Below are 26,002 nucleotides of genomic sequence, written 5' to 3'. Positions count from 1 at the left end.
AAGGACAGGGTACTGTGGAATAACAGAATAAGAATAAAGGAAGAATAATACCCCTCCCCACTGGAGTGTGTAATGGGGTCATGATCAGGCAGTGATCTCCATTACAAGCAAGACCCCTTTTCTATCTGTGAAATGTTAGTGAGTGTGTCTTATGTCCTCACTTGATGGGATGAAGACAGGGATTGTGAACTTCAGTATTGCACCCTGGCATATGCTGGAACTGTCAGGAAAAAGGATCAAAACTATGAGCATTGCTTAACATAGAAACAGACCACTGCTTTTTAAGACTGGGCTGTAGTAGTAAATAATTATTTCCAGGGAAGAAACCTGTCTTCTAGAATTTGTTGAGTTCAGATCTGTGTGACTAGCAACAACTAAAAATGTTGAGGTTAATCCAAAAATGGATCCAGGGTTAAAGAGCATAAAATAGATAAGAAGTAGGAACTCTGATTGGAAATACGTTTTCAGGATGTTGTCTGAATATTCGCTTGTTGCAGCTTTAAATATTCAATGCTTATTGGAGGGAGCAAGAGGTTTGATGTGGTTCAGAAGTTTGCTTGACTAGACTGTAGAACACTTCCTGCTCACACCCCTCCATGCCCCAAGCAGCCTGTGATTTAGTCAAGTAGGACATGAGATGGAGATGTTTAAATCTACACATTATTCAGAAATGTCCCTGTTGATCTGTGCGGAACTGAACTGGCAATAACAGCAATGCAAACAGTGGCTTATAAAATGACAGTAAACATTGGCTTGAAACTATTTCTGGTTTCTCTTAGGACAGCCTTTGAAGAAATGAGGAATCACTCTTGGAAGCAGTTTGTTTCATCCATAGTGCGGAGATTAGACTTTTATATGTAAAGAGTTTTGGGGCTGAGTTTGCTAAAAAGCCTTTGAAGCAGATTATCAGATATATTGATGGACAGAGCAACTTCAGATGGCCAGAGCAGATTAGTCCAGCAGGTTAGTCCAGCAGTGACTAACTGCTCAATAATGCCCAAGTGAACAGGTGGGTCATAGTCTGGCACTGGGATACCAATAAGAGTGCCAGGGGAAGCTGTTTCAGAGTCACAGTGCCACCACAGAGAAGGCCGTATATCATGCACTTACCCCAGTGGTGGGATGAGGCAGACCTCCCCATCCACTGGCCAACGGCAGATCTAATGGCATGGGTGGGCAGATACAGGGGAAGGCATTCCTTGAAAAAACATTATTATTATTTGTTTAATACTGGCAAACATAAAGCACATTTGATTACCAGAACTTAAGTTCCTTATTGCTACTTCTTTCAACGTTTTAGGAAAAATGTCACCGCCTTCTTTACTTTGAGTACATCTGAGGGCATTGTTCAGCCTTCCTAATTCCAATGAGTAACTCTTTTTACTGGTTATCTTATAGAGGGAACAATGGCATTGAAATGAGTTTTATCATTCTGACTTACAGCAATTTGCAGAGAACAGAGTGACATTCCATTTAAAAGTCTATTAATTGATTCAGCTGAAAATCATTGTGTCACATTTTGAAGTTGTGACTTTTGAATATGTCACTATGTCAGTTCCGGCCTGTGCACAATCATTAAAAGTTATGGCAAAAGTCTTCATTTGTTATTTTGATGATTGGTTTCTGTTGATATGACTCATTTATGAGCAAAACCTATAAGCGATAGTTTTGTTAGTTTGTTTTAAAGGTCTATAGAACCTAAAGAGGGAGAGTTTTTGCCTTTGGTTTGAGGATTTGTTCTAAAGATGCATTGTATTTTAGCACTAGCCTGGTAGCAAGTGAACAGGTTGGCGGGAGGAGGAATTGAGTGCAGTGGCGGAGGAAGAGGAGTGCGGGGGGAGTGCATCATCCCTGGCAGCGCAATCCCAATGGGGTGCTATTGCAGCTGCTCCCCTACCCACGCTGGGCGCCATGCCCCCGCAGGCAGCGTGCCACACCCCCAGGGTGCCCGCCACACCCCTGTGGGTGGTGCGCCACGCCCCCAGGACACGCTCCAGCCCTGGCCCCGCCTGCTCACGCCCCCCCCCGGTGCCAGAGCATGAAGCTCCGCCACTGATTGAGAGCTTTTTGTGTTCTCTTGCACCATCATGGAAGTTCAGTAGGCTGTGGCAGAAGAGGCAGAACTCTCCACCCCTTCTCTGGCAGCCCCCAGCAGTCTAGTAAATATTGCACAGGGTGGCCACCTTTTCCTCTTACAAAGCTGTTCTTAAAGCATAAAAAGGTAAAGGTAAAGGCACCCCTGACCATTAGGTCCAGTCGTGGCCGACTCTGGGGTTGCGGCGCTCATCTCACTTTATTGGATGAGGGAGTCTGCGTACAGCTTCCGGGTCATGACTAAGCCGCTTCTGGCGAACCAGAGCAGCGCACGGAAACACCGTTTACCTTCCCGCCGGAGCGGTACCTATTTATCTACTTGCACTTTGACGTGCTTTCGAACTGCTAGGTTGGCAGGAGCAGAGACCGAGCAACGGGAGCTCACCCCGTCACGGGGATTTGAACCGCCAACCTTCTGATCGGCAAGTCCTAGGCTCTGTGATTTAACCCACAGCACCACTCGTGTCCCTTCTTAAAGCATATTAACTTCAAAAATGGATATGAATCAAAACTATATTTGATTTGGTGATTACCCGACAGTTTAGCCCCTTCCCACTGTTAATCTGAAGAAGAAACACATAATTGACTTGGGGTTTCGCAAAGCGACACGACCAAATAAAAGGTCGACCTCCTTTTATCATTCTATATTTGTTTCCCAGCTGAAGATGGGCAAGGGTGGGGAGGCAATAGCTGATCATATTTGAGTTCCTCAAATATTAGATTGTATTGCTACCTACACACAGCTGCCAACTTGGATATGTTGTGTTAATTTATCTTCTCTGCAAAAAATAAAAAAAAATTTAAAAAGTGGAGGAAGGTGTGCTGAGCATCATCTCAACTAAAACTCTGATAGTTAGAGAAACAAAAGCAGTGCACACAGTACCCAAAACGAGATGGTTCTTTGATTCAAAGATTGCTGGTGCGACATGGAAAGCAATGGCATGTACCTGCTAGGTGTGGTTTCTGAGTTAAAATGTTGTTGATGTGGCATGAGACCTGAGAAGGCAGTGTATGGAATAGATTTTAAGTAATTTTGGCACAATTTTTTGAAATTTTATTTGGAAAGAAAAGGATTAAAGTCACATCTATTTTATATGAATGTGTCCCTGCCCAACAAGGTTGGTTTTCAGTTTGTTTGTTTTTTTAAAGGGGAAACAAAAATCTGTTCAAACAGCACAGGGTATATACAAACTGGCAAGAAATTTAAGGAACTCCCAAAAGTAGCAGAAAACAATGCTTTGGTTTTTCTTTCTTTGTGTCATCAGAAAACAGTATTTTAATGTCATTTTATAGTTAACTGTTCCGTGCAAAAAGAATTATCAGGGCCTCTGCTGTAGAAATGAAATCATATAGCAATGGCCAGGTTGAATAACAGACTATGGAGGTAAAATGTTGGTAATAAAATCCTCTGCCTCTGATTTTGGTTTTTGGTTTTTGCTTTTGTACCTCCCAGTGAGTGAATCAGCAGATGGTGAGAATGGTTTTGAATTTGTTTATTAAGCTGGTTTTATTAGCCTCTGTGTTATGGCTGGTTTTATGACTTTTTATATTTTTTAGCACGGTATGATGGCTTTTGTAATTAGCTTGCTATTGTTGTTCCTGCATTTTAATATTGTATGCAAGCTACCTTAGGAGGACAGTTGCAGCTTATAGATCTTTTAAATAAAATAATAAATACAGTATAACAGTTTAAACAAATTCAGGAAAATAAGGATTCCACTTACTGCCTCCCAAGTATAGGACTGCAATGACCCAACTACCTCAAAATGTTAATCTATAACACACACACACACACACACAGAGAGAGAGAGAGAGAGAGAGAGAGAGAGAGAGAGAGAGAGAGATGCAAACACCTGCTCTCAGTTTTAGGTTGCCAACATTTTGATGTTATTGATGCTATTTTTCTTTTTTAGTTCATTTCAGGATAGAAAGGCAATAATCTGGGTTACAAAATTTGTCCAGAAAAAGCAGCATGGTGCCTTCCAGATGTTTGGAACTGCAATTCCCACCAGCCCCTGTGTGCCCACTGAGTGGGTTTCATGGGAACTGTTGTCCAAAACATCTGGAGGAGTTTCAAGGCTTTGCCCCCAGAAGAAGGTAAATTAATTCTGGGCAACTGCTCTGCCTGCCTCCACCCCAATTTGCATGCCTCTAGCAGGGATCAAATACTATGTTTAATTCTGTTCTACACATTCCCCAAGCGTCTTGATAGGTTTCTACTTTTCTTGTTTTCAAGTTGTCGCCTTGGGTTTTGTTCCCAGAAGGAACTAAAGGGGTGTGGATTGTTTTGCTTCTGTCCAGTAGTACATCCCATTCAAGTCTGTTCTAGAACACTCCATTATATACCAGATGGGATGGGAGGCCAGCCCAGCCAGTTCTCTTCAGCATTTGGAAAGCCAAATCCATTTGCTACCAAGAAAGTTTGTCAAGACGTAAAATCTTGGATCAACTGGTAGATGGGAATCCTGTGTTGAGCTTGATTGCCCCTTGTCAAAATAGCTCACTAAAGAAGATAATTTACATTTTTATTTTCGCTGAGTGACAAATTTGGCAAGATCTAAGACCCCCCAAAAAAGAGCATAAATTTGGGGGCATAAATTTGCTGAAGTAGACAGAAGCAATGTGCTCTTCCAAGCAGGGCCGACCCGAGACATTTTGGCACCTGAGGCAAACCACAAAATGGTGCCTCCGCCCTGCTAGGGAGGAAGGGGTGAGTGAATATCTGCATCAGGAACAAGGGAGGGATGTAAAGATCTACGTTGGGAACAAAGCTGAAAAGAGACTAGCAGTACCTACTATCTGCTGCCCCTGTGGATCCCACTACCCAAGGTGGTCATAGAATCAAAGAAGTGTAGAGTTGGAATGGACCACAAGGGTCATCTAGTCCAACCCCCTGCAATGCAACGTGGGGCTCAAACCCGCGACCTGGACTGCACCACTTCAATCTGTGGGAGAAGGATCACATTTTTGAATGCTTCTCTACATTAAGACTCTCAGCTAAACAGAAAATGAGCACCACAAGGAAAGTGTTAGTCCATGCGCTTGTTTATAGAGAGCTGTTTTGTTTGTCTTTCGTTTGTTTTCAAGTGGTATCAGACTCTACAAGTGGAGAAAGTGGTACAGTCCCTTCTACCAGCTCATTCTGCTGTGTGTTTAGCAGACCCTTTCTGCTTTTGGCTCTGCTAGATTTGGGTTAGTTTCTTCTCTGTTGAGAATGTACATAATCTACAGCTTTTGTGTACAAAGATTTCTTCCATGCTGTACATAGCAAGACCAGGAGAGACTTCAAACAGAAGTTCATCACTTCAAAATAGGGTTGCTACCTCCATTCCATGAAAAACGTTAGTATCCTTCTGTTGGGAGACAAGCCAGAATGTGTTCTGTTCAAGAACAATGAGAACCCACTAGAGGTTTCTCTGCACAACAAATGTTTACGGTGGAGTAGGGAAGCCAAACAACAATCTAATGCTCTTTTAATAAACCCATGCTATGACAGTAATGTTAAATACCACAAAAACATTCAAAATAACATGAAAATAGTATAAATACTGTTTTTGTAGTGGTGTAGGGCCATAGTTTTCCAACTGTGTTCCCAGGAATCCTTTGAGGGTGTTTGGTTTTTTTTTTTTAAAGAGGATCAAGCGGTATATAGTTTTTAAAAAAATAAATAAACTCTGGGTGTCCTGCAGAGCTTGGCATGTGGATCTCAGTGAGAAGATCCATAATCTCAGATACGTTTTTCCCAAATACTCTTTAAATGCCACTTTCCAATTCTCCTCTGCTTCTGTGGCATTTTGTGTGTACGTCACATTCAGTTTGCATAAGGCAACAGAGGCCCTACAGACGAAGCACATTCTTTCTCTCAGAGAATTCTGGATGCTGCAGTTTACCCCTCACAGACGTAACGGTTCCCGGCAACCCTTAACAAACCACAGCACTTTGAGAGAATGAATGTACTTTGGATGAGCTTTAACGGTATGGTGAATACTGAGCCCTAGAGTCAACCTTCAGGTGCACCTCTCACACCCCCAAAAGAAGGTTCCCAAGCAGGCAAGCAGCTGTGGAGAGGATTCTCTGAGGAAGTTTGAAAGTTACGTGGTGTATGAGATGAAGCGTATTTGCCTTAGACAGGAAGAGTTGGGCTCAAAGCCCTTGTCAGAGCCTTGAGTCACCTTGGACATTATTCAGCGGCATATAAATATTGTTATATAAAAATGAATCAAGCTTTATTACAATAGCATAAAATACAACTTTTTTTAATTTAAAAGAATCCAGTTAGCTATCTAACATCTCACAGGATAACAGTGTCCCCATGTATGTCACACTAGACACAAGACAACCACACACATATCTCTGTGTGTGTGTGTGTGTGTGAGGGTTAGTCCAAGAAATTTTGCTACCAGAGGCAGGGGGCAACATAGGTTGCCCTCCCTTCCATGGACGGAAGCCAGTTTCTCCATGTGCTTAATCAGAGTTGAACTATTGGCGTTTTACTTTGCATGTTTACACATAGCCGGATCCCACCATTAGGCAGAATGAAGCAGCTACCTCAGGTGGCAAATCCTGAGGTGTGCACAGTAACAATAAGGTGTTGGAGCTGCATCTGCTATGCACTTTGTAAGCTCTCCTGCTCGCCTCAGGGGCACCGTAGGATTCTGTCCAACACTGAACCAAGATTCACTTACCAGTCTGGTGATGGAAAGAAGAAGTGCCAACTTATCTTCTGCCTCAGGCAGCAAAATGTCTTGGGCTGGCCCCTGAAAACACACTATATTAAAAAAAACCACAGCTGGAATGTTTATGCTGTACAGTGGTACCTCAGGTTAAGTACTTAATTTGTTCCGGAGGTCCGTTCTTAACCTGAAACTGTTCTTAACCTGAAGCACCACTTTAGCTAATGGGGCCTGCTGCCGTGCCGCTGGAGCAAGATTTCTGTTCTTATCCTGAAGCAAAGTTCTTAACCTGAAGCACTATTTCTGGGTTAGCGGAATCTGTAACCTGAAGCATATGTAACCCGAGGTACCACTGTATCTGAATTAAGTAAAGATAATTATCTTCAGCTTATACCAATCATTATTAGATGTGAAAAAGGTACAGTGTTAAACCATCAGTCACCTTATGTGTGAGCATACCATACAGACTGTAGCTTCTTCTCTGACCATTTCCAATTTGCCATTATCTGCACTGCAGCTACAGGAACTCCATAATTAATGTAAAAAGGGAATATGAGATCATATTCAATGCATGGCTAAGCAAGGCTAAGCACATTGAAAGCTGCAGTTTCAGGGAAAGGCAACGTTGAACATCTACAGTGCAGCCAGTTTTGATCAGTGTCCCAGCCCCATTATTTGCTCAATATTTGACTGGTCAGAAGACACCCATTTTCCTTTTCTTTGTACAGTGGCAATTAAAAGAACACAATCGACCACTTAGAAATGTTGACACTTGAAAAGAAAGGGTGTTGTGTTTTATTTCCTCTGAAAAACTGCTCTAATAGCAACCTAAAGTGTTCTGTCTGTATGGGACCAACCATTCAAACAATTTGAAAATCGCAGAACGTGCAAAAAGGCTATAACAGCATGCCAAGAATAATTATCCACTTGAGAGAGAGAATCTCTCTCTTTGGGATTTTACACTGCTGACTTCCACCTTCATTTTCTAGGTGAACTTTACTTTCAGTGTATGTTATTCCCCAACCCCCAACTCAAATAATGCAATCTCCAGTTTATAAGAAGTCTTATGAGCCACCTGGGAAGAGCTGTAAAAATCAAAGCATTGATAACTAATCACAAAGGATCAAGTGCTTGGTTTCTGGACCTTTATGGAATCTGGCTCCAAGAAATGGCAGCAGCTCTTGGTTAGTAATGGCAGAGGAAGCAGGCTGTTGTGAAATTCATATTGCAGGCAAAAGATCCAAGATGGAGGTAGAAGTCTGAGAGCAGGAGGTGGGCTACATCAAAACAGAGCAGGACAAGAACAAGCTGCACCAGCAGGCATGGGAAGCAAGCAAGGAAATAGTCCAGCAGCCAGGTAACTGGCAGTGGACAGCCGTTTTTGCCCCCTTCCCACATGTGCTTTACCATTAGGCTGTTAGTAAGGGCAGTTTTTGTCTCTTGATGGTCATGTGCATCTCATGTGCATCCTGGTCCTGGGGCAACAGGGCATGATAGATGAGCATCCTTGGGTACTGTGTTCCCCCTGCTGTCGAAAGCATACCAGTTAATGATGGAAGACTCCAGATCCTCCAAGTGTCCCTTTTTCCAGGGACAGTCCCAGATTTACAGAAGCCGTCCCGGTTCCTGACTTGATCCCAGAATGTCCTGCTTTTCCTTAGGACGTCCCTATTTTCATCAGAGAAATGTTGGAGGGTATGGAGTCATCTGAAGGCAGCCCTGTATAGGGAAGTTTTATTATGTTTTTATATATGTTGGAAGCCACACAGAGTAGCTGAAGTATAAATATAATAACAGTAACTATAATAGTTGTTGTTGTTGTTGTTATTGAATGGGACACCTCTATTTTCATTGGAGAAAGGTTGGAAGATATGAGACTCTTATCAGTAAATAAATGTTTTGATGCTGGCAGGGCCTGAGAGCTTGAACCACAAGTTGCTGCATAATCTTGAATTTATAATTCAGAGGTATGTGTGTATGAATGAATGAACGAATGAATAAATATGGTAGCCCTGTGGGACAACATGGAACAAACAAGTTTTGCCTTGGGTGTTCAGCCTTAAGGGTTTCCAAACATCAGAAGATTGAAAGGCGTTGGCCATAGTCCAGCATGAACTTGTCGTTCAGGAAACCTACTGAAATTTGCAGAAATGAATTATCCAAGAGTACAATAGTTCAATTTCATGTTTCAATTAGGTTTCTGCAAGTGATAACTTGATAACCATGACAAAACTTGTGTGCAGCATAATCCTATGCATGCTTACTCAGAGGTAAGTCCACTAACTTCCGTGAGACTTACTTCACAGAACAGGGCTTAGCCAAAATAGGACCTTCCAGGTGTTGTGGACTACAATTCCAGTAATCCCTGTCCACCGACCATGCTTTCTGGGGCTGATGAGAGTTGTAGTCCAAAACATCTGGAAGGCCCATGTTGCCCACCCCTTTCTTAGAAAGTATGTATGCAACCTTACAAAATCAAAAGCCAAGACTCCCTCTTTTTGTTTTTGTTTCTATTTTAATCATTTGTTCCTAATGAGAAAGAAATGTTAGCAATGCACTCAGTGAAAAAGCCAAGAATCCCCATCGAACTTCCCACACTCCGTGCCACAACCTTTAATTTTAAAACTCCTGCACTTGAAAATGTCATGGCGGCAGTGGTGGCGGTGGCAGGGTGTGTGTATGTGTATGTCTTTTATTCAAAGTAAAAGCAACACACAAGTGGGAAGCTGGTAACCATTACACAAGGGCAAGGCGACCTTTTAAAAAACAGGGAAAATAAATTCAGACTTTAACTAGGGGTAGCCAACTTGTTAGGGATGTTGTGCTCTTATTAGTTACATGGCTGAGGTAATTGTGATGGCTTCTCACATCAGGGTTGTTTGAAAAGTTGGACTTGCCAAAAACTCCACAAGCAGTGGAGGGGTAAAAATGCAATGACTTTGAAAGGCTGCCCATGTTAAGTCTCTGTTTTATAATTAGTTTGGATCCCACTATCTCTGAGGAGTGGGTTTTATCAACAGCATTCCTCTGCCTGAACCATCCCTCCCCTCTCTGGCCAGAAACTGCTGAAAACTGCTGATGGAGATTTTTTTTTTTTGTAACCCACCTGCTGACTATGCCAAACCGGCAACTTGTTAACACTGCGACAGAAAAAGGTCCCTGAGATCCTTGATAATCCTGATAAAATGCTGGCTTTCTATATACGTGCCCATGTGCCTGGTTGTTTGAAAGAGCTTTAGCATTACCTGCCTCCTGTGATAACATGCATTGTTCACAGCAGTTAGCAAGTGTTGGGGGTGATTCAGGTTGCTCGTTTTGCAATTTCAGAAATAAGGGCCACTTTGGGTGGGGACAGCATGTGGTTGAGTGAAGGAGGCAGTGAAGGCTGGTTCATTTGAGTAAATGAGTCATTGCCCTATCAGCCAGCCTCCCTCCTCACATATATCAAGTCCTGGAGGTGTTCCTGGCCACCAGCTTCCTCTTCCTTAGTCTCAGTGTTGCCCTGCTAATATTCAGCAGGATGGGGACAGAACTAGAACTCATTGGCTCTGCCTGTCACTGCCTCTAGCGCCACCTACTGCTGACCTCCCTACCTGCCAATGGGCACCAGCCACCATTGGAAAGAAAGGACATCCAGATTATTCAAGCCAGGGCAGAATCTGGAGGAATATTGCATGACAGAGTCAAAGCTAGGATAATACTTGGAGAGAAAGGTTAGGAGCCAGGGTGGAATTTTTTGGGAGTGGGGGAAGCTGGGGACACCCCTGCACAAAACCTGATAGCTTGTGGACAGAAGCTGCCAGAATGTGGCAGGTGCCTTGGCAGCAGAATCTAGAGCTCACATGCTTTTTAGACCCCTGGTAATGGTTACTTGATAGAATAAAGTCTTATGAGGGAGCAGTTGGCTACTTGAGAAGTCTAGAAGTGAGAGGCCAGCTTCACAATCAGCCAAATTGTTTTTGCTTGTAGTTCTTTCCCAGCAGGGGGAACCTGTGATGTCAAAGTCTCTGCATGAAATCCAGCCCTGAAACCCCAAATAGCTAATAGTCATATGCGGCTTGTGTAGCGATAATAGTGATTGCTGGGTAATTGTGCTGGCACTGGGCAAAAGTCACTGAAAGACATCTCCTTTCTGTCAAGGAACCAAAGGTGATTTATAGCTTAAAAGCAATCACAGAGCTGTATCCAGGTGTTGTGCCTGATCTGAAAATAGCTGGCATAGGGAGCATGGAGGAACACATGCCTATCCTGCCCTCATAGTCCCTAACCTTCCAGTGTTGAGTATGGAAGGTTTGTAGGGGGCTATCTGCATGGGTTCACTTGAACATGAATTGAAGCCGAGCAAACATGGATAGTGCACCCCTGCAGACCTTTCCTGCTCATCATCGGATGGTCAGGAAGAGACCGGTGTACATATGGGGGTGTTGTGGGGTGAGGTTGGCATACAAAGCCCAGTGCCTCCTATATGAGTTTATATCTCCTGTTCAAGCATAATGCCTGAACAGGTCTTAAGAGAAATGATTTTTTTAAAATGGTATTTAATTTTACGGTCTCATTTTACTTTGTGTAAATGTGTGAGTGTTTTGAGGGCTGCTGTTCTGTGGGAAATTGAATTGGGAAAGGAATGAGCCTTTTACAAATCTACAGGGAGCAGAGAGGAGATATAACTAGTAAATATGAATATATATTTTTTAAAGTTATATTGCACTGCGTGTTTACCAAGATGCATAGTTAATTGTACATAATTTATGGACTTTCAAAAAATCCACTAAGAACTCATGCTGATTGCTTTCGCTCCAAGTGCTTCCATTTCTGAGCTAACAAGGGTATGGAGGGAATTTTGCATTATCGTCCATTTGCAGTGGAATCCTTAGACATCCCTTTTCATACCCAGGCTACCTTAATCACACTTGTTCACTCTTTACTTTCTCAGACTAATGCAGATATGCATACCTAACTTTTCCATGTCCACACATTAAGGCATGCTGTGACCTCAAGCCAAACAGACTGTTTTGGTAGATTTCTTCTCTAGAGAAGGAATAGCCAAACTGGTGCCTTTCAGATGTTGGTGGACTGCAATTTCCATCATCTCTAGATGTTGGTTATGCTGTCTGGGACTGATGGGAGATGGAGTCCATCAGAATGCCAGTACTAAGGCTGGAGTGTGTACAATTTATACAGTATGCACAATTCTATATCACAGACTTTTATATAACAAAAGTATTTCACATAGATAGCAAGCTGAGCAGTTAATAATAATAAAACTTGTTATATATATATATATATATATATATATATATATATATATATATATGCAAGCATTACTAATGTGCGTTGGGAATGCCATCATGTGCAACATGCAATTGGGCTGGATCTGATCTATACTGATGCCATCTGACAAGGCGGGATTTTTTAATTATTAAAAAATACTGGCTTAAGAAAAAATATTGTAAATAAAATATATTATTGAATTGGCGAATGCGAATTATCCTCGTGCAGAATGTAGATTATTTTGGTTCAGTGTGTGAATGTTTCCAGTTATAAAGCACAAAGTGCAATTGATATGTCAGCTTCACTTAGTTTGTGCCTTGTGTTCAGGATTTTAAATGTCTTATTTCCTCTTTTTCTTCTCTTGCAGTCTGACACCAATGCAAGTTACCTACGAGCTGCCCGGGCGGGCAACTTAGAAAAGGCTCTTGACTACTTAAAAAGTGGAGTGGACATCAACATCTGCAATCAGGTTGTATAAGTATTTGATTAACAAGTGTTTTGGTTTGAATTCTTACTCGTTTACATTTGCACCTACTTCAGCTGTCATTTGGTATAGTCCTAAAGTTTAAGCAAATGGAACTATGTGGATCATTACATCATCATAATTATTCTTTCAACTTACATAAGCACTGTACAAAGTGTAAATAGGTTCCTGCCAAAATGGCTCACGAACTAATATATGCAGAACAGAAGGGAGAAAGGATGGAAGTAGAAAGGAAAAAACAAAGTGAGATAAGTCAACAATGCTATTCTGTTCATGTCTACTTTAGAAGTAAGACCTACTAAGTCCACTGGGGCTTAACTCTCATGTAAGTGAGGAACTGCACATAGGAGTACAGCTTTGCATTAAGTTCTGATTTCATGAAAGAAAAAGCTCTAACATTCAAGGAAGTAAGTCTAGCTGAAGTCTGGCTCTTGCTTAATACTGCCGCATCAGGGCACATCATACTGTGCAAAAAAGAGGTGGTTGTAATTGTATTGTTAGAATCGATTTGTAGCATGTTCCAACTACAAGGTAGCTTACCACTTTGAAATATGTATTGCTTCATAGAAGCAATTAATTAGAAAATGGGTTTGAGAATAGCTTTCTTTATTTCCTTTCCACAAGCTCTCATCGTGTCGGAATGTGACCTTTTAGGCCTCTTGACATATTGCGTGTTGTTCTGGGCACCCTGCACCAACCTTTCCCATTCCTTTTTGTTTTTATCAGAATGGGTTGAACGCTCTCCATCTCGCCTCCAAAGAAGGCCACGTAGAAGTTGTTTCAGAACTGATACAGAGAGGTGCCAATGTGGATGCAGCAACAAAGGTCTGTTAGCTGATATCTAAGTGTCCTGCTGTTTTCCTACACAGATTCCTCACTCACAAAGTGTTGGCCAATTGAATGCAGACAATAAGGCCTTAAAGGTCAGGAGCTGTAGAGGAAGGTGTGATGTAATTTTTTGTGTGTGAAATCTCCTGTCATACAGATGACAAATATATAGGCAAATTCCCGTCAGGGAATGAGTCGTCCTTCAATTACCGGCCCACTTTCTATATAGTCAGTGATTAGGGTTGGATAGATACATCCTTGGTAGAAAAAACACTTAGCATGCCAAAGGCATTGTTCTCTCAATCTGCAAATTCAAGTGGTGAGTGCTGACTCTGGCCACTGAGGGAGGAAAATGACTTATTGTTCTAATTGACTGATCCCTAAGGTTTGCATAAGTTTTTTTTTTACATCTTTTTTTTTTAAAAAAATCTTTCCACTTTGGTGATGTGGTTCTTGGTCCAAAAAATTATTCACTCCTGGATAATGCTGATCATATGGAAAAGTGAACATATATATTTTACTTTTCATAGCAGCACAAAGGAAGAAGGAATTATGGAAAGTTTGACTTGTTGTACAATGATCTATAATTCTGTCTTTCGCATAATCCAACTTTTGCATCTCAGTATGGGAATTATGTCAATGAAATCCAAATAAAACCATTCAGATTAGCTGCAGTCTCGTAATGCATATTTCAAGTAGCCCTCATAACTCTACAGGTTTTTCCAAGCACCGATGATTTAGCTTGTAATATTTAAATTATTGTATTTATAATATCTTAAGCCATTTTTTCTTGATATGTATTAAAATGATTTAACTCTAAAACAGTTGGGTAGTATGATGAGTTATGAACTGCAGCAGCCTAAATTTCTAATGGGGACACTGCCAAAATAATTTGCAAGACCCCAGTAATATCCCTGGTCATCGAACACAGAGCCTGTTACTCAATTGACAAGTTCAGCCATGTCTTCCTGCTGCATATGCTACTGGACTTCATTAGGCATGTTTCACATTCCGTCCCCTTATCTCATTTCAGAAAGGAAACACAGCTCTGCACATAGCATCTCTGGCTGGGCAAACCGAAGTGGTGAAAGTGCTGGTTACGAGCGGGGCCAATGTCAATGCACAATCACAGGTAAAATTGCTTTGCTTAGGGCTCAAAGGCTGATGTGGGTTTACATGCAGTCTGTCTTTTTTCTCCTTTCCTTCCCTTACCTTCCCTTTCCTTTCCTTCTTTCTTTCCTTCCTTCCTTCCTTCCTTCCTTCCTTTCTTCCTTCCTTCCTTCCTTCCTTCCTTCCTTCCTTCCTTCCTTCCTTCCTTTTTTTCTTTTTTTGGAACCCCCCCCATGATAACATTAATCTTTTATGTCTGATAGCTTTCCAAGAATTAACATTTGGAATAAATTATTGGGCAGAGTGATTTGCACAAACTCAGTCCTTGTAATGAAACTTGTGCCCTTTTCAGACGTTGCCTCCATCCATGTTGTACCTAAGGAGAAGTCAGGAGTGGGTCATGTCCTTGTGCACGACCTCCCCATATCTCCTCACAGAAATGCAACATCTCTCCTGAACTTGAAAGATTAAACCCTGACTTATTTTCATGGCAAGAGGAATAGGAGAAGGCATGGGTGTGGCAGATTGAGCCCAGGCCTGCTCCCAATCACTCTCCAGGAACAATCTGAACCACTTTGTGTTGACTTCCAGGTTGACATATAGTGATAGGCCCAAGATCTCCCAATGAGCTCCTTGGCTGTGGGGAGAGTTGAACCTGGGTCTACCCAGTCCTAGGCTGACATTCTAACTATTAAAGCAACACCAGCTTTCTAGCATAACTGTCCAAACACAGGTGAGAAGTTGTGGGGAAATAATAATTGGAAAACGGAACCCCTGCTCTCTTTCTCTTTGTGCTGCTGAAATGTTGAGAGAAGAGAGTACTTTGGGTTCAGGTCTACTTCAGGCTCTTAAGAAAGCAGTGCTCAACTAATGCTGTCTTTCTCCTCCAAAATTCAGTCTCTGTTGCCTAGGAGGAATAAAGTCCCTTCTCAAAGTGCATTTCCATCAACTTTCTGTACAGTTAACCAATGAGATGAATGCTGGTCACCGTGTGTTTCTGTGTATAAAAGGTCCAGTGACACAGAGCACAGCCATACATTTCACCTTCTTGCTTAAGGTGTGCCCTCCAGCATCATCCAAACTGCATTGCTACATGGCTGGAATGGCTGATGATAAAAGGAGAACAGGGGAGGATCCCTGGGCTTGCATTGTGAAAGGGCTTGTGGTTCACAGTTCCTTTGCAATGTTAGTGAAAATGCCAAACTGAAATCCCCCTTGAAATAAAGCCTGCCATAGTAAATGTGCTTATCCTGCCATAATGAAATAAGAATCCTATCTCCACCCAATGTTTTGATGGCAGGCTTGTGAAAAGGAAGGTTTAAAATAATGTGTTTTGAAATAATGTTTCTTCTGCACTGCTTTAGTACTCTGTAACTTATATGTACACACACACACCTTCCGTTTTATATTCCTTATACGGATAGGATGAAAAGATTCTGAATTGCCCAAGGTCAATTTGACCTTTTTTTGTTTGCAGAGTTTGGAGCATGGGGTGATTCCTGGGATGGGGCTTGCATGTTCCCTCAGAATGGGTCAATCATACTTCGCCATGACTGTTTCCTCCACATGTGGAGAGCAGGGCGTGGAGAGGCTCCACCCATAAGGCAAGATGAGGGAACTGCCTCAGGCAGTGAAGTCCACAGAGTCAGCAGGTCCTGATGTAGATCTTCACTCACCCCTTCTCCTCTGGCAGGGAGGGTGGGGGGGATGCCATTTTGTGGTTCATCTTGGGCCAGCCCTATTCCATGGGAGTGCTGAGTTCCCATGCCACGCTGGCCTGCACGCTGTGTGCTTTTGCTGTAATTAGGTGTACCATGAGGCACCAGGTTTCCAGCGCTACAGCTCACAGTGTCCTGTTCTTTCCCAGGACCCCATTCACCATGCCTCTCTCAACAGTGCTATCTGGACAGAAGTCCTTAGCCTCGCTCAGTAGAACGAGGATGGCCACCAAATGTAGCATGTCACGAAGTTATTAAATACACGTTGCCACCTAAAGAGCATCCCTGCCCCCAATTTGGTCCAGAGGCTTAAACACTTCTTAACCTCCCAACTGGGTACTCCTCTTTGCGCTATGAGTAGCTTTCCTACCATAGACCTGGGTAGGAGCAGGCTGCTGCATATATCAAGCTAAGTAACAGAAGGGCTATCAATGTGAATGGCCTGGTGAAGGGTTAGCCAACATGGTGCCCTCCAGATGTTGGTGGGCTGCAGCTCCCGTCATCCCTGAGCATGGGCCATGCTGGCTGGGGATGATGGGAGTTGGAGTCCAAGAACATCTTGAGGGCCCCACTTTGGCTACCCCTGGTCTGGTTCGTTTCAACATGTCCAACATGGGGCAGTATGGGAAAAGAAGGCAAGGTTTGTAGTGTCAATAATTTCTATTGTGCCTTCTGGCCTGAACCAGGAGCTCTTCCTACATTTGAGTAGGACCCTGGTAGAGACACATGCCCGACTGGCATGTTCTCTCCCTCCTGGTCATTCATTCAACAGCTTCAAAACCTTTCTTCAGCCCGAACACCACAGCGACCGATGCCAACAGACACCGGCACACTTAGGGATCCACAGAGTCAGTTTACATGACAGACCTCAGCAATTTAGCATTTTGGCTAATCTACTTTGTTTACATATCAACACACACCGAGTACTGCATCATGGCTCCCTCTCTCTCTAGCATCACACAGCAGAGAGAAAAAGAACAAAGGACAATAGTCCCACTTCACGGAACACTGTAACACAAACATCCTGCCTCCGTCACTTCCCACTCTGTGGAGTCAAAACATACACCGTCATGTGATAGACAACAATCCTATGACTGCAATCATGGAGCAAGAATTCTAACAGCCCACAAGGTAGTTAATAAAATAAAAATAGACATTAACCCATGAACTAAACCAGACCCTGCACTCATCATCTGAGGCCCCTCTTTGCATGCCTCCTCTGTGAAAGATCTAGAAGGTGGCAACACAAGAAAGGGCCTTTTCTGCAGTGGCTCCCCGCTTGTGGAATGCTCTCCCTAGGGAGGATCATCTGGCGCCTTTGTTACATATTTTTAGGCGCCAGGCAAAAACATTCCTCTTCTCCCAGGCCTTTAGCTAATTAAACAATCTATGGCCTTTGAGGTTGTGGGAGGGGTTATGTTTTTGTTGGTTACTATGGTCTGTATTTTTGTTTTTATTGTAAATTGCCCTGTGATCTTCAGATGGAAGGTGGTATAGAAATGTGATAAATAATGATGATGTGATAATTCCGTGTTCCAAACCACATTAAAACTGCTTGTTACTATGTTATGCATTCTTCCATTGTTATGTTGCAAACTGCCCTGTGTTCCTTGGATGAAGGCTGGTATAGAAATACAATTAATAATAATAGTAATATTTAAACATCTCAACAGCCTAAAAGATATTATAAAATTAACAAGATAGTATTAACACAGAGATAAAGCCTACCAACGCTACAGGTCTTCTGACTGCAAAGTCTTGACCAAACATCTCTCGTTTCTAACATTTTATTTTATTTTTAGCTGAGGGGAAACCTAAATAACCCACTCAAGCAGAGATTATTTTCATTGGTTGTGGGAGATTTTTTCTTTCTTTCTTTTTTAATGGCTGAAGTTACATTGGCAAAGAACGCAATTCTGTGACATTTCTATTTAAAATGCGCCTTTGGATTTGCCCAGTTCTTTTTTCCAGTTGGACACCACGTTCAATTTTGCCAGCTGTCATCCAGCTGACTAGGAACAGCTGAAGACCTCCTGCCCATCTGGCTAACTGGAAACCTATGTTGAGTTTTCAAAATGATCCTGGAGCATGTCAGCTGATAACTGGGCAGCACATTGCCTTATGGAGAGCAGGAGGAGCCTGTTTGTAGGAAACAAACACTCCTTCCTCCACAGAGGAAGAAGTTCCGCTGGGGCTTCCTCTCCTTTAGATGATGAGCCCTTATGACTCACAACACTCTTTTCCACGGGGCCATTTCATACATTTCAAATAATGCAGTTTGCACATGTGATGAACAACTTTGGGGCGTACTCTCAATGGCAATCCCAGGTCTCCCTCTGTGTAATGTGTACAACAGCCCTATAGCTAGGACTAATCTACAGATTAGCAATCTAATCTAATTGCAATGCCAGTTGTTTCACACTCCTTTGGGAAGCATAGTCTGTGGACCATTTACTGAAGTCAGCAGAGAGGGATGAGAAGAATCGTAAGCGTTATTTCCTGAAGCTGACCTTGCATTTCCAAGGCATTGACTCTTTCCCCCAGAACTCAGTAGCTGGGCCAAGGTTGCTGAGTCAGCATTGGCGACATGGAGGAGTATACAGGAAGCCTTCACAAAACAAAATAATGCTTTTAAATATAGATCTGGTTTGGATGTAGCACTAAATAGACGAACAGCTACCTGTTTGGGGTGCTGTAGCTCGGAATGTCCTGCAAGGAGCAGAGGCTTGAACCAGATGACCTAAAAGCCCTCTGTCCAACTCTATGATAAACTGTGTCTTAGTGTTAAATACATAAACCTTAGGTTTGTGCACCTGCCCCACTTCCTCTCCTTCTCTGGAGTAGCCTCAAGAAGGAGATTAGAAGTTTTTACTTCTGTTTTAATTAACCACAGTTTATCACTATGTCCAAACTTAAAACTGTGGTTAATCTTAACTACAGTTTAGGGAAATAAGCTAGCTTTTAAAACTAGGGTTTGAAGTTGACTTGTCTCAGTTCACTATACGTAGGACTAACCATATGTTGTCTGAATGACAACTGTGCTTCTCCTGTTGACCTGCTATTTATTTATAATACCACTTTACCACAGATAACACTCCCTGAAAGTAAAAAAGGCAGCACAACAGGAAAGAAGTTTTTCACACTGGTGAGCATTCAGAAATGTGATCCATCACCTGCAGCCTGAACTGGTACAATCTTTTCTGCCAAATCAGGACTCTGCCATCCCATTCTGTTGCATGTCTAACTATGCCTAGATGATTCTAAGTAAGAGGACTACAATGATCACTTGATCAAAACTTTAGGTTTCCAAGGAAAAGTTATACTATTATGTTTTTCTTTTTCAGAATGGCTTCACACCATTATATATGGCAGCCCAAGAAAATCATCTGGAAGTGGTTAAGTTTCTTCTTGATAATGGGGCAAGCCAGAGCCTTGCCACAGAGGTAAATGTTCATTTTATGCTGTCTTTGCCAAAGCGTTAAATATATTGCAATGTGGAAGTACAACATAGCACCACTCCTTCATATGAAATAAATGAAAACATTAGAGGTGTGCACAAACCCCAGGAGAAATTAGCCACATTGGAAGCTCTTGTCTGGTGCAGTACCAGAGACATCCACAGATAATCCATAATCAAAACATAATTACCAGTATAAAGTCAGCATTGATGTTTAAGAATGCAAAGAACCAGAGCTTAACATATCAGCAAATGAAATTTAGCAATAGCAGGAACTAAAGCTCATTCAAATCAGTTGGAGTCTCCAAGCTATTTTCAAGGGCAGATCCACAGTGCATTACAGTAATCCATCTGAGATGCAACTAATGCAGGGGCAAGTCTGAGCTTTCAGGGAATAGGCCCAGCTGGCACACTTTCTCCATGTGTGCAAAAGTAATCCTGGCTACAGTCACTACCTGAGTACCTAAGAACAAGGTTGGGTCGAGGAGTATTCCCAAGTATTGATTTATTTATTCTTAAAGGGGAATGCAGCCCTGTCCAGAACAGGCTGCCATCTTGTCCCTGGGCTGTTAGGCCTCCTAAGAATCAGCATCTCTTTCTTGTATGAACTTTATTTCAGTTTGTTCCCTCTCAGCCAGCCCATCACTGATGCCAAACACCCATGTTAGTTTACACATAGCTTTGCCTATTAAGTACAAAACAACAACAATGCAGCGTTGAATTGGGTTCCTTAAAGACATGTCTGCTAATTATTGTTGTTGTCCGGTAGGATGGATTCACGCCATTGGCCGTAGCTCTTCAACAGGGCCATGACCAGGTGGTTTCCTTGTTGCTTGAAAATGACACGAAGGGGAAAGTCCGTCTTCCTGCTCTCCACATTGCTGCACGCAAGGACGACACCAAGGCAGCTGCATTGTTGCTGCAGAATGACCACAATGCAGATGTGGAGTCCAAGGTTAGTAACAGTTCTTGTTTTTTCCTGAGGAAAAAGAAGAAGAAGAAGAAGAAACAACAACAGATTGAGTGATGCATATAGTATCTCTGCTTCTCTGTGTTAACAAATTGAGAGTAGCCTAAGTCTTTTCTAGGTTTTACTGCTGCAGTTTCATTTAGCACCGTTGCAAGTTGGACCTGCACCACATGCGATTTACCAAGGCAATGTTAGCCCAGCAGCCATGACTGTTTTATCAACTCTGGGAACGCAACAGAACCAAGAGATTTATCAGAACCAAGAGATTTATCAAGTGTTATAGCAGGCCACCATGATCAAATGACAGGCTTTTTGGCTTGGTGGATCACAAGGGGCAAAGGCCTACTTTTCATTCCATACTTTTTCTTGTGAAGGGGGAAGAAACATGTTGGTCTATATCTGAGCCAAATGCTAGTATCTGCAACTGTGATAGAATAATTAAATGGCAAATTGGTTGTTACTGATGTTCTGGGTTCTGTTTCTTGATCACACTGGAGCTTAGATCAGAGTGTGGCAGAAAGACTGAACTCAGAGAAGGACTTTGATGTATATCATTCACTGCAGTATGGAAGCAATAACTGTGTTTAGTTTTCTTCTTTAAAGGTCGGCAGAGGCTGCATCCGGACAATCAAACCATGCTTTAATAAGCCTTCAGATATGCATTAGCTCTGTGCACCCACCCACAGACTCTTCACTGCTGCTTCGTTTCTCCTGTTGCACAAGTGGAAAGGCGAGTCAGGAAGTCACAATTAATTATAGCTTCCTGTTTTGTGCAAACTGGGAAACTGTGGTTAATGGCTTCTGCAAAAGCTTTCAGGACATGGAGCTACAGTTTACAATTGGCTTAAAAATCCTACCTTGTTTGGATGCTGTTAAATAATTTCCAGGTGTGGAGGGGAATCTATAGAATCTGCAGATTCCCATTTAGTTTCCATGCTCCTGCAGAAGGAGGAGCAAAGTGGAAGTGAAGTTGCTGCATGGGCAGTTGCATGGAGCTCATGCATATCTGAGCTTATTAAGCCAGGATTTGATCATGCAAACCAGGTCATAGACTTGAAGGCTGACATGGAAAAAGCGGGGTTTCTGAATCTCTGTTTTTACCATGGGGGGAAACGACAAAACCTCATTCATGTTTGGGGGGGGGAATAGCCTACCATTCAGCCTCGCTTTCCTTCTGTGCCTATTTGTGCTTTCATTGTCGTGTCCACACAGCAGTCACAAAGCTTTCTGCATCCATTATCACCGGTAGAGAACTAACCGTTCATTTTCTCCCCCTTCTTTGCTTCCAAATGTGTTAACCTAGATGATGGTGAATAGAACAACTGAGGTATATATGAAAATATATTATATATCTATAAATATATAAATATATGTGCATCATCACTTTCCCACAATGTAGAGCTGCTGCTGCTGCGTCATTCCTTCCTTCTCTTCTCTGCATTGCCTTCTTAGAGGAGTAGAGACCTGCTTTAGATTCAACAAAAAGTGGCATGTGCTAGAGCAGAATGTAGTTTTAGTTATTTACCAGGGCTTTCTGCAGCTGAAACGAGCGTTCATAAAGGCGTACAAGCAAGCTTCCTTTGGAACTAATTGTCACAGCCGAAAAGGGTAATTTTGCGCAAGAGGAAAGCGCCCGGGTTTCCAATGCCATATAAAATGTGTGTGGTTGTTTTTTTAATCAGCTGTGTCAAGAGCTGCAGACATCCCTGACACACTTTTGCATCCAGGACTTAGTTCCTTTAGGCTCTTGCATGACACTTTACTGTCAGTGTCAACAAAAAGGGTGGGGGGGTAGGAGGAAGGTGCTGGTTCTTCTGGGCAATTCAGAAATGTGTAAACACTTTTCAAGTTGAGGCAGTGACAGCTAGCATGGCTAAAGAGGCTTGCTGATGGTTTTAGAAATGTGTCAAGTTCCTTCTGAGATTCCACACATTGCGGGGACTGGTTGAATTGCTGCATGTTTTAGCACTGTTTCAAGAAGAGAAAATTTTTATTATTATTATTATTATTATTATTAAAAAATGTCTAAAATATGAAAACAAGTCACTGAAACTATCTGGTTGGCTAGACGCTTTCTAATTAGAGTTGGGGATCTCATAATATTAACCCAGTTTGATTGCTCACAGTGGGGGGGTTGATCTTTTATAGAAGGAGCCCTCTTTTTCTTTTTTTAAGTCACATTAATCTCTTTTTAAAATGGACTTTGATGTTGTTTTAATTTGCATCTGCTTTGAATTTATGAAGTCTATTCAGCAATTATTATCAAGTGACTTCATCTGAATTTCTGCAAGAAAGCTCTGTGATGTTAAAGTTGCAAGAATAAGAAGATACTGATAACAAGTAGATATTTCCCATGAGAAACTGATTTACCAATTAAGTGAAGGATAATATTTACATTTTCATTAACTTACTTCGATAGATTCTTTTTATAATAGCTAGACATCTTATCCTGCTCTTATTCTCCCAGAATAGGCATAGTAATTTCTTTCCCTTCTACTGAGTATATTTTTATTCATTGTCTTCAAACAAGCCATAAAGTAGTACTGAACATTAAAATAGAATGTCTACTGTGTCCCTGGACTACATTCTGCTGATTAGACTCTGCCTGGGCTGCAAGACATCCATTTTAGGAGCTGGTGGAAGACCTATGGGAAAAAAATATTTATATCTTGCTGTGTGTTGTTGTTGTTGTTGTTTGTTTATTTCAGAGCGGCTTCACTCCTCTGCATATTGCTGCCCACTATGGAAATATTAACGTAGCTACGCTGCTTCTAAATCGTGGTGCTGCTGTGGATTTTACTGCAAGGGTATGTATTGATCCGTACGAATTTCACTTAAACGTGACTCCTAAATTTGATTTGATTTGATTTATAGTATTTCTATGGCGCTTTTCATTCAAATGAATTCCAAAGTGGTTTGCAAACAATAAACATAACATAATGAAACATAGTAGAACATCGCAGAAACAGCATAACTCTCATAAAATAATTTCCCTTGTTTTTAATCTTTTATTTCTTATTCACGACTACTTTTGTTATGTTGTAGTTATAAGCCACCTTGAGCATGGTTTGAGCTGTGGAACAGCAACATACAAATAAAATTACGTACGTATGCATACCTTCCAACATTTCCCCAATGAAAATAGGGACATCCTATTCAATAATAATAATAATAATAATAATAATAATAATAATAATAATAATTTACTATTTATGTCTTGCCCATCTCACTGGGTGACCCCAGCCACTCTGGACAGCTTTTAACATATATAAAAACACAATAAAGCATTAAACATAAAAAAAACCCCTTCCCTATATAGGGCTGCCTTCAGACTGCTCAGGGGTTGGGTAACTCCATAACCTCCAATATTTCTCTAGTGAAAATAAGGATGTCCTAAGGAAAAGTGGGACATTCCGGGATCAAATCAGAAACTGGGACTAAGTCTGTAAATCCGGGCTTGTCCCTGGAAAATAGGGACACTTGGAGGGTGTGATGTATGTATGATGGGCAGTTAGGTGGGGTGGGAAATGGTCTCACTCCTCATCCCCCCAATTCAGCTGCAGGTTTAAAGATAAAAAAGGGATCTCAAGATTTGCAGCTTGGCAGCCTCAACAGCCATCAACAACACAGTGGATGGCACTGAAAAGAAACAGTATTTTCCTGCAGAAGTAATTTTTTTGTAGTTTGATTTCAGATGTCTTGTGCAAGCAAGATTTGCACATCCTTCTTTTTCTTTTATGGCCTTTTAATTCTAAGGATCACTTCTTTGTCTCCCACACTCCCAATCCTAAGGAAAGGTAGTTAAGAGAGTCTCCCTGTTACAGGCTGGGTGATCTTGAGAATATAAATTTTCTCCTTTTTTTGCCAGCAGGAGTGTTCACCAGCAGAAACACAAATTAGGTTCCCATTTGATCATTCCGTCTTGCTGACATGGCTACAGCCTGAGGACTAGATTGGGGTTTTTTTGTCTTTTGTCGGTGGGTGGGGTGGGTGGGTTATTGTTTCACATTGGTAACAAGATCATCAAAGTGAGTTGTCAAATAAAAATGAAGTTCAGGTGCTTCTTCTTGGAAGACAAAAGGATTGTGAAAGTGTGGCTCGTTTGACAGCACCGTCCTTAGAAACACGAAGATCAGGCCTGGCTGCAGGAGGCAAACTCCACTTCTGCTGGTCAGCATGATAAATAGGGAAGACTAATAGTATTCCCGTATTGCAGAGATGCAGTTCTGAAGCCAATTAGTGAGTTCATGGCAGAGGCCGGATCTGATCCAGGTACTGCTCTTTGCAACGGTGCCTTACCAGCTCACAAGAAGCTTGCTATTAGCAAAATGTACCTGATACCTTTTATTGATCTCGCGTCTTAGAGTTGTATCTGGCTGGTCAAGGCAATGGATTTGAGGATGATTTATTTATTTATACCACCACCAGTGTACATGTCACTGTACGGAATAAAAGCATCACGCAGAAGATCAGACCTTGCCCCAAGAAGCTTACAGTCTAAATTTCACTTTTGACGGTGCATAGGCAATGATGGGGGAAAGCAAAGTAGTGAGGGAGCATTCCCCCCCCCCATATGTCTTTTCTGGCTCAACGGCTATGATTTCTGAGCAAATGGAGCAATAGGGTTTTCCATCCTTGTCTCTTTTATTACAGCATCATGTGTCTGTGGGAGTATGTATTCGCTTATCCTTTCTGGCATGCCAGAGCTTTGTTGTCACCCTGATATTCACTGCATTTATCTTTTGCTTCTGTTTTTGTTGTGAATCTCCTTGGAAATAATTTGTATCCTGAAGGGCAGCATATAAATGAGACTAATAAATTACTGAGCGAGGCAACTCACAGCATGGCACACTGCTGCAGGCATTGCTGGTGGCCCCAGCACCTGTGACGGCATTTGTTGGCATCTGGTTCATTCCTGGTGCACCAATCACACAACAGATAAAATGATGGTTAACATGTAGATGGCCTCGCTCATTCAGCAAGGTATCATTTTTATCCAGACGGCTTTTGGTCGCTTCCCCATAGCACCACGTAGAAACCATAACTCAAAGCTTATCTTCACTGTAGTATTGTGCCTGTTCTTCCCATTCAGAAAAACTAAATCAGTATGTTTATTTGTTCTATGTGCACATTTGGGCACTCGCATCGGGCATCGAGAAGCACTTTTAGCATAGGAAATTCAGCAGGATGCAAAAAGCATCTAGCTGGATCTTGGATCTTTGTGCATGAGTGAGCCTGTTACGTAATTGTCCTGAATGTGCAGCACATTTGCATATGGTTGTCTTGCTAAACAGAAACTCAAAGCTTGAAGATAAAGGGTTAGATCCAAACTAATGAGGAACGGAATTTCACTCTTGAGGTGCTTCCTTGGGCAGAAGGAGAAGAAAGGCGATTTAT

The 26,002-nt window shown here is 42.0% G+C and overlaps 1 protein-coding gene across 12 annotated transcripts in view; it reads left to right on the top strand.

Annotated features, from left to right (window-relative positions):
- ANK3 (ankyrin 3) overlaps positions 1–26,002 on the top strand; it is a 383,552-nt gene that overhangs the window by 231,916 nt on the left and 125,634 nt on the right. For 8 of the 12 annotated variants that reach the window (XM_053388311.1, XM_053388319.1, XM_053388320.1 and 5 more), the window contains 6 exons: positions 12,406–12,507; positions 13,249–13,347; positions 14,384–14,482; positions 19,523–19,621; positions 20,405–20,590; positions 23,314–23,412. In XM_053388311.1, the coding sequence (XP_053244286.1) occupies positions 12,406–12,507; positions 13,249–13,347; positions 14,384–14,482; positions 19,523–19,621; positions 20,405–20,590; positions 23,314–23,412 (684 nt within the window). Of the gene's footprint in view, positions 1–12,405; positions 12,508–13,248; positions 13,348–14,383; positions 14,483–19,266; positions 19,324–19,522; positions 19,622–20,404; positions 20,591–21,908; positions 21,933–23,313; positions 23,413–26,002 lie in introns of all 12 variants that reach the window. The other 4 variants (XM_053388318.1, XM_053388308.1, XM_053388310.1 and 1 more) reach the window with 2 other exon arrangements.

This window comes from Podarcis raffonei, chromosome 5 (genome assembly GCF_027172205.1).
Source record: "Podarcis raffonei isolate rPodRaf1 chromosome 5, rPodRaf1.pri, whole genome shotgun sequence".
In the NCBI taxonomy this organism is placed as follows: Eukaryota; Metazoa; Chordata; class Lepidosauria; order Squamata; family Lacertidae; genus Podarcis; species Podarcis raffonei.
This window is presented reverse-complemented; position numbering and strand designations above follow the sequence as displayed.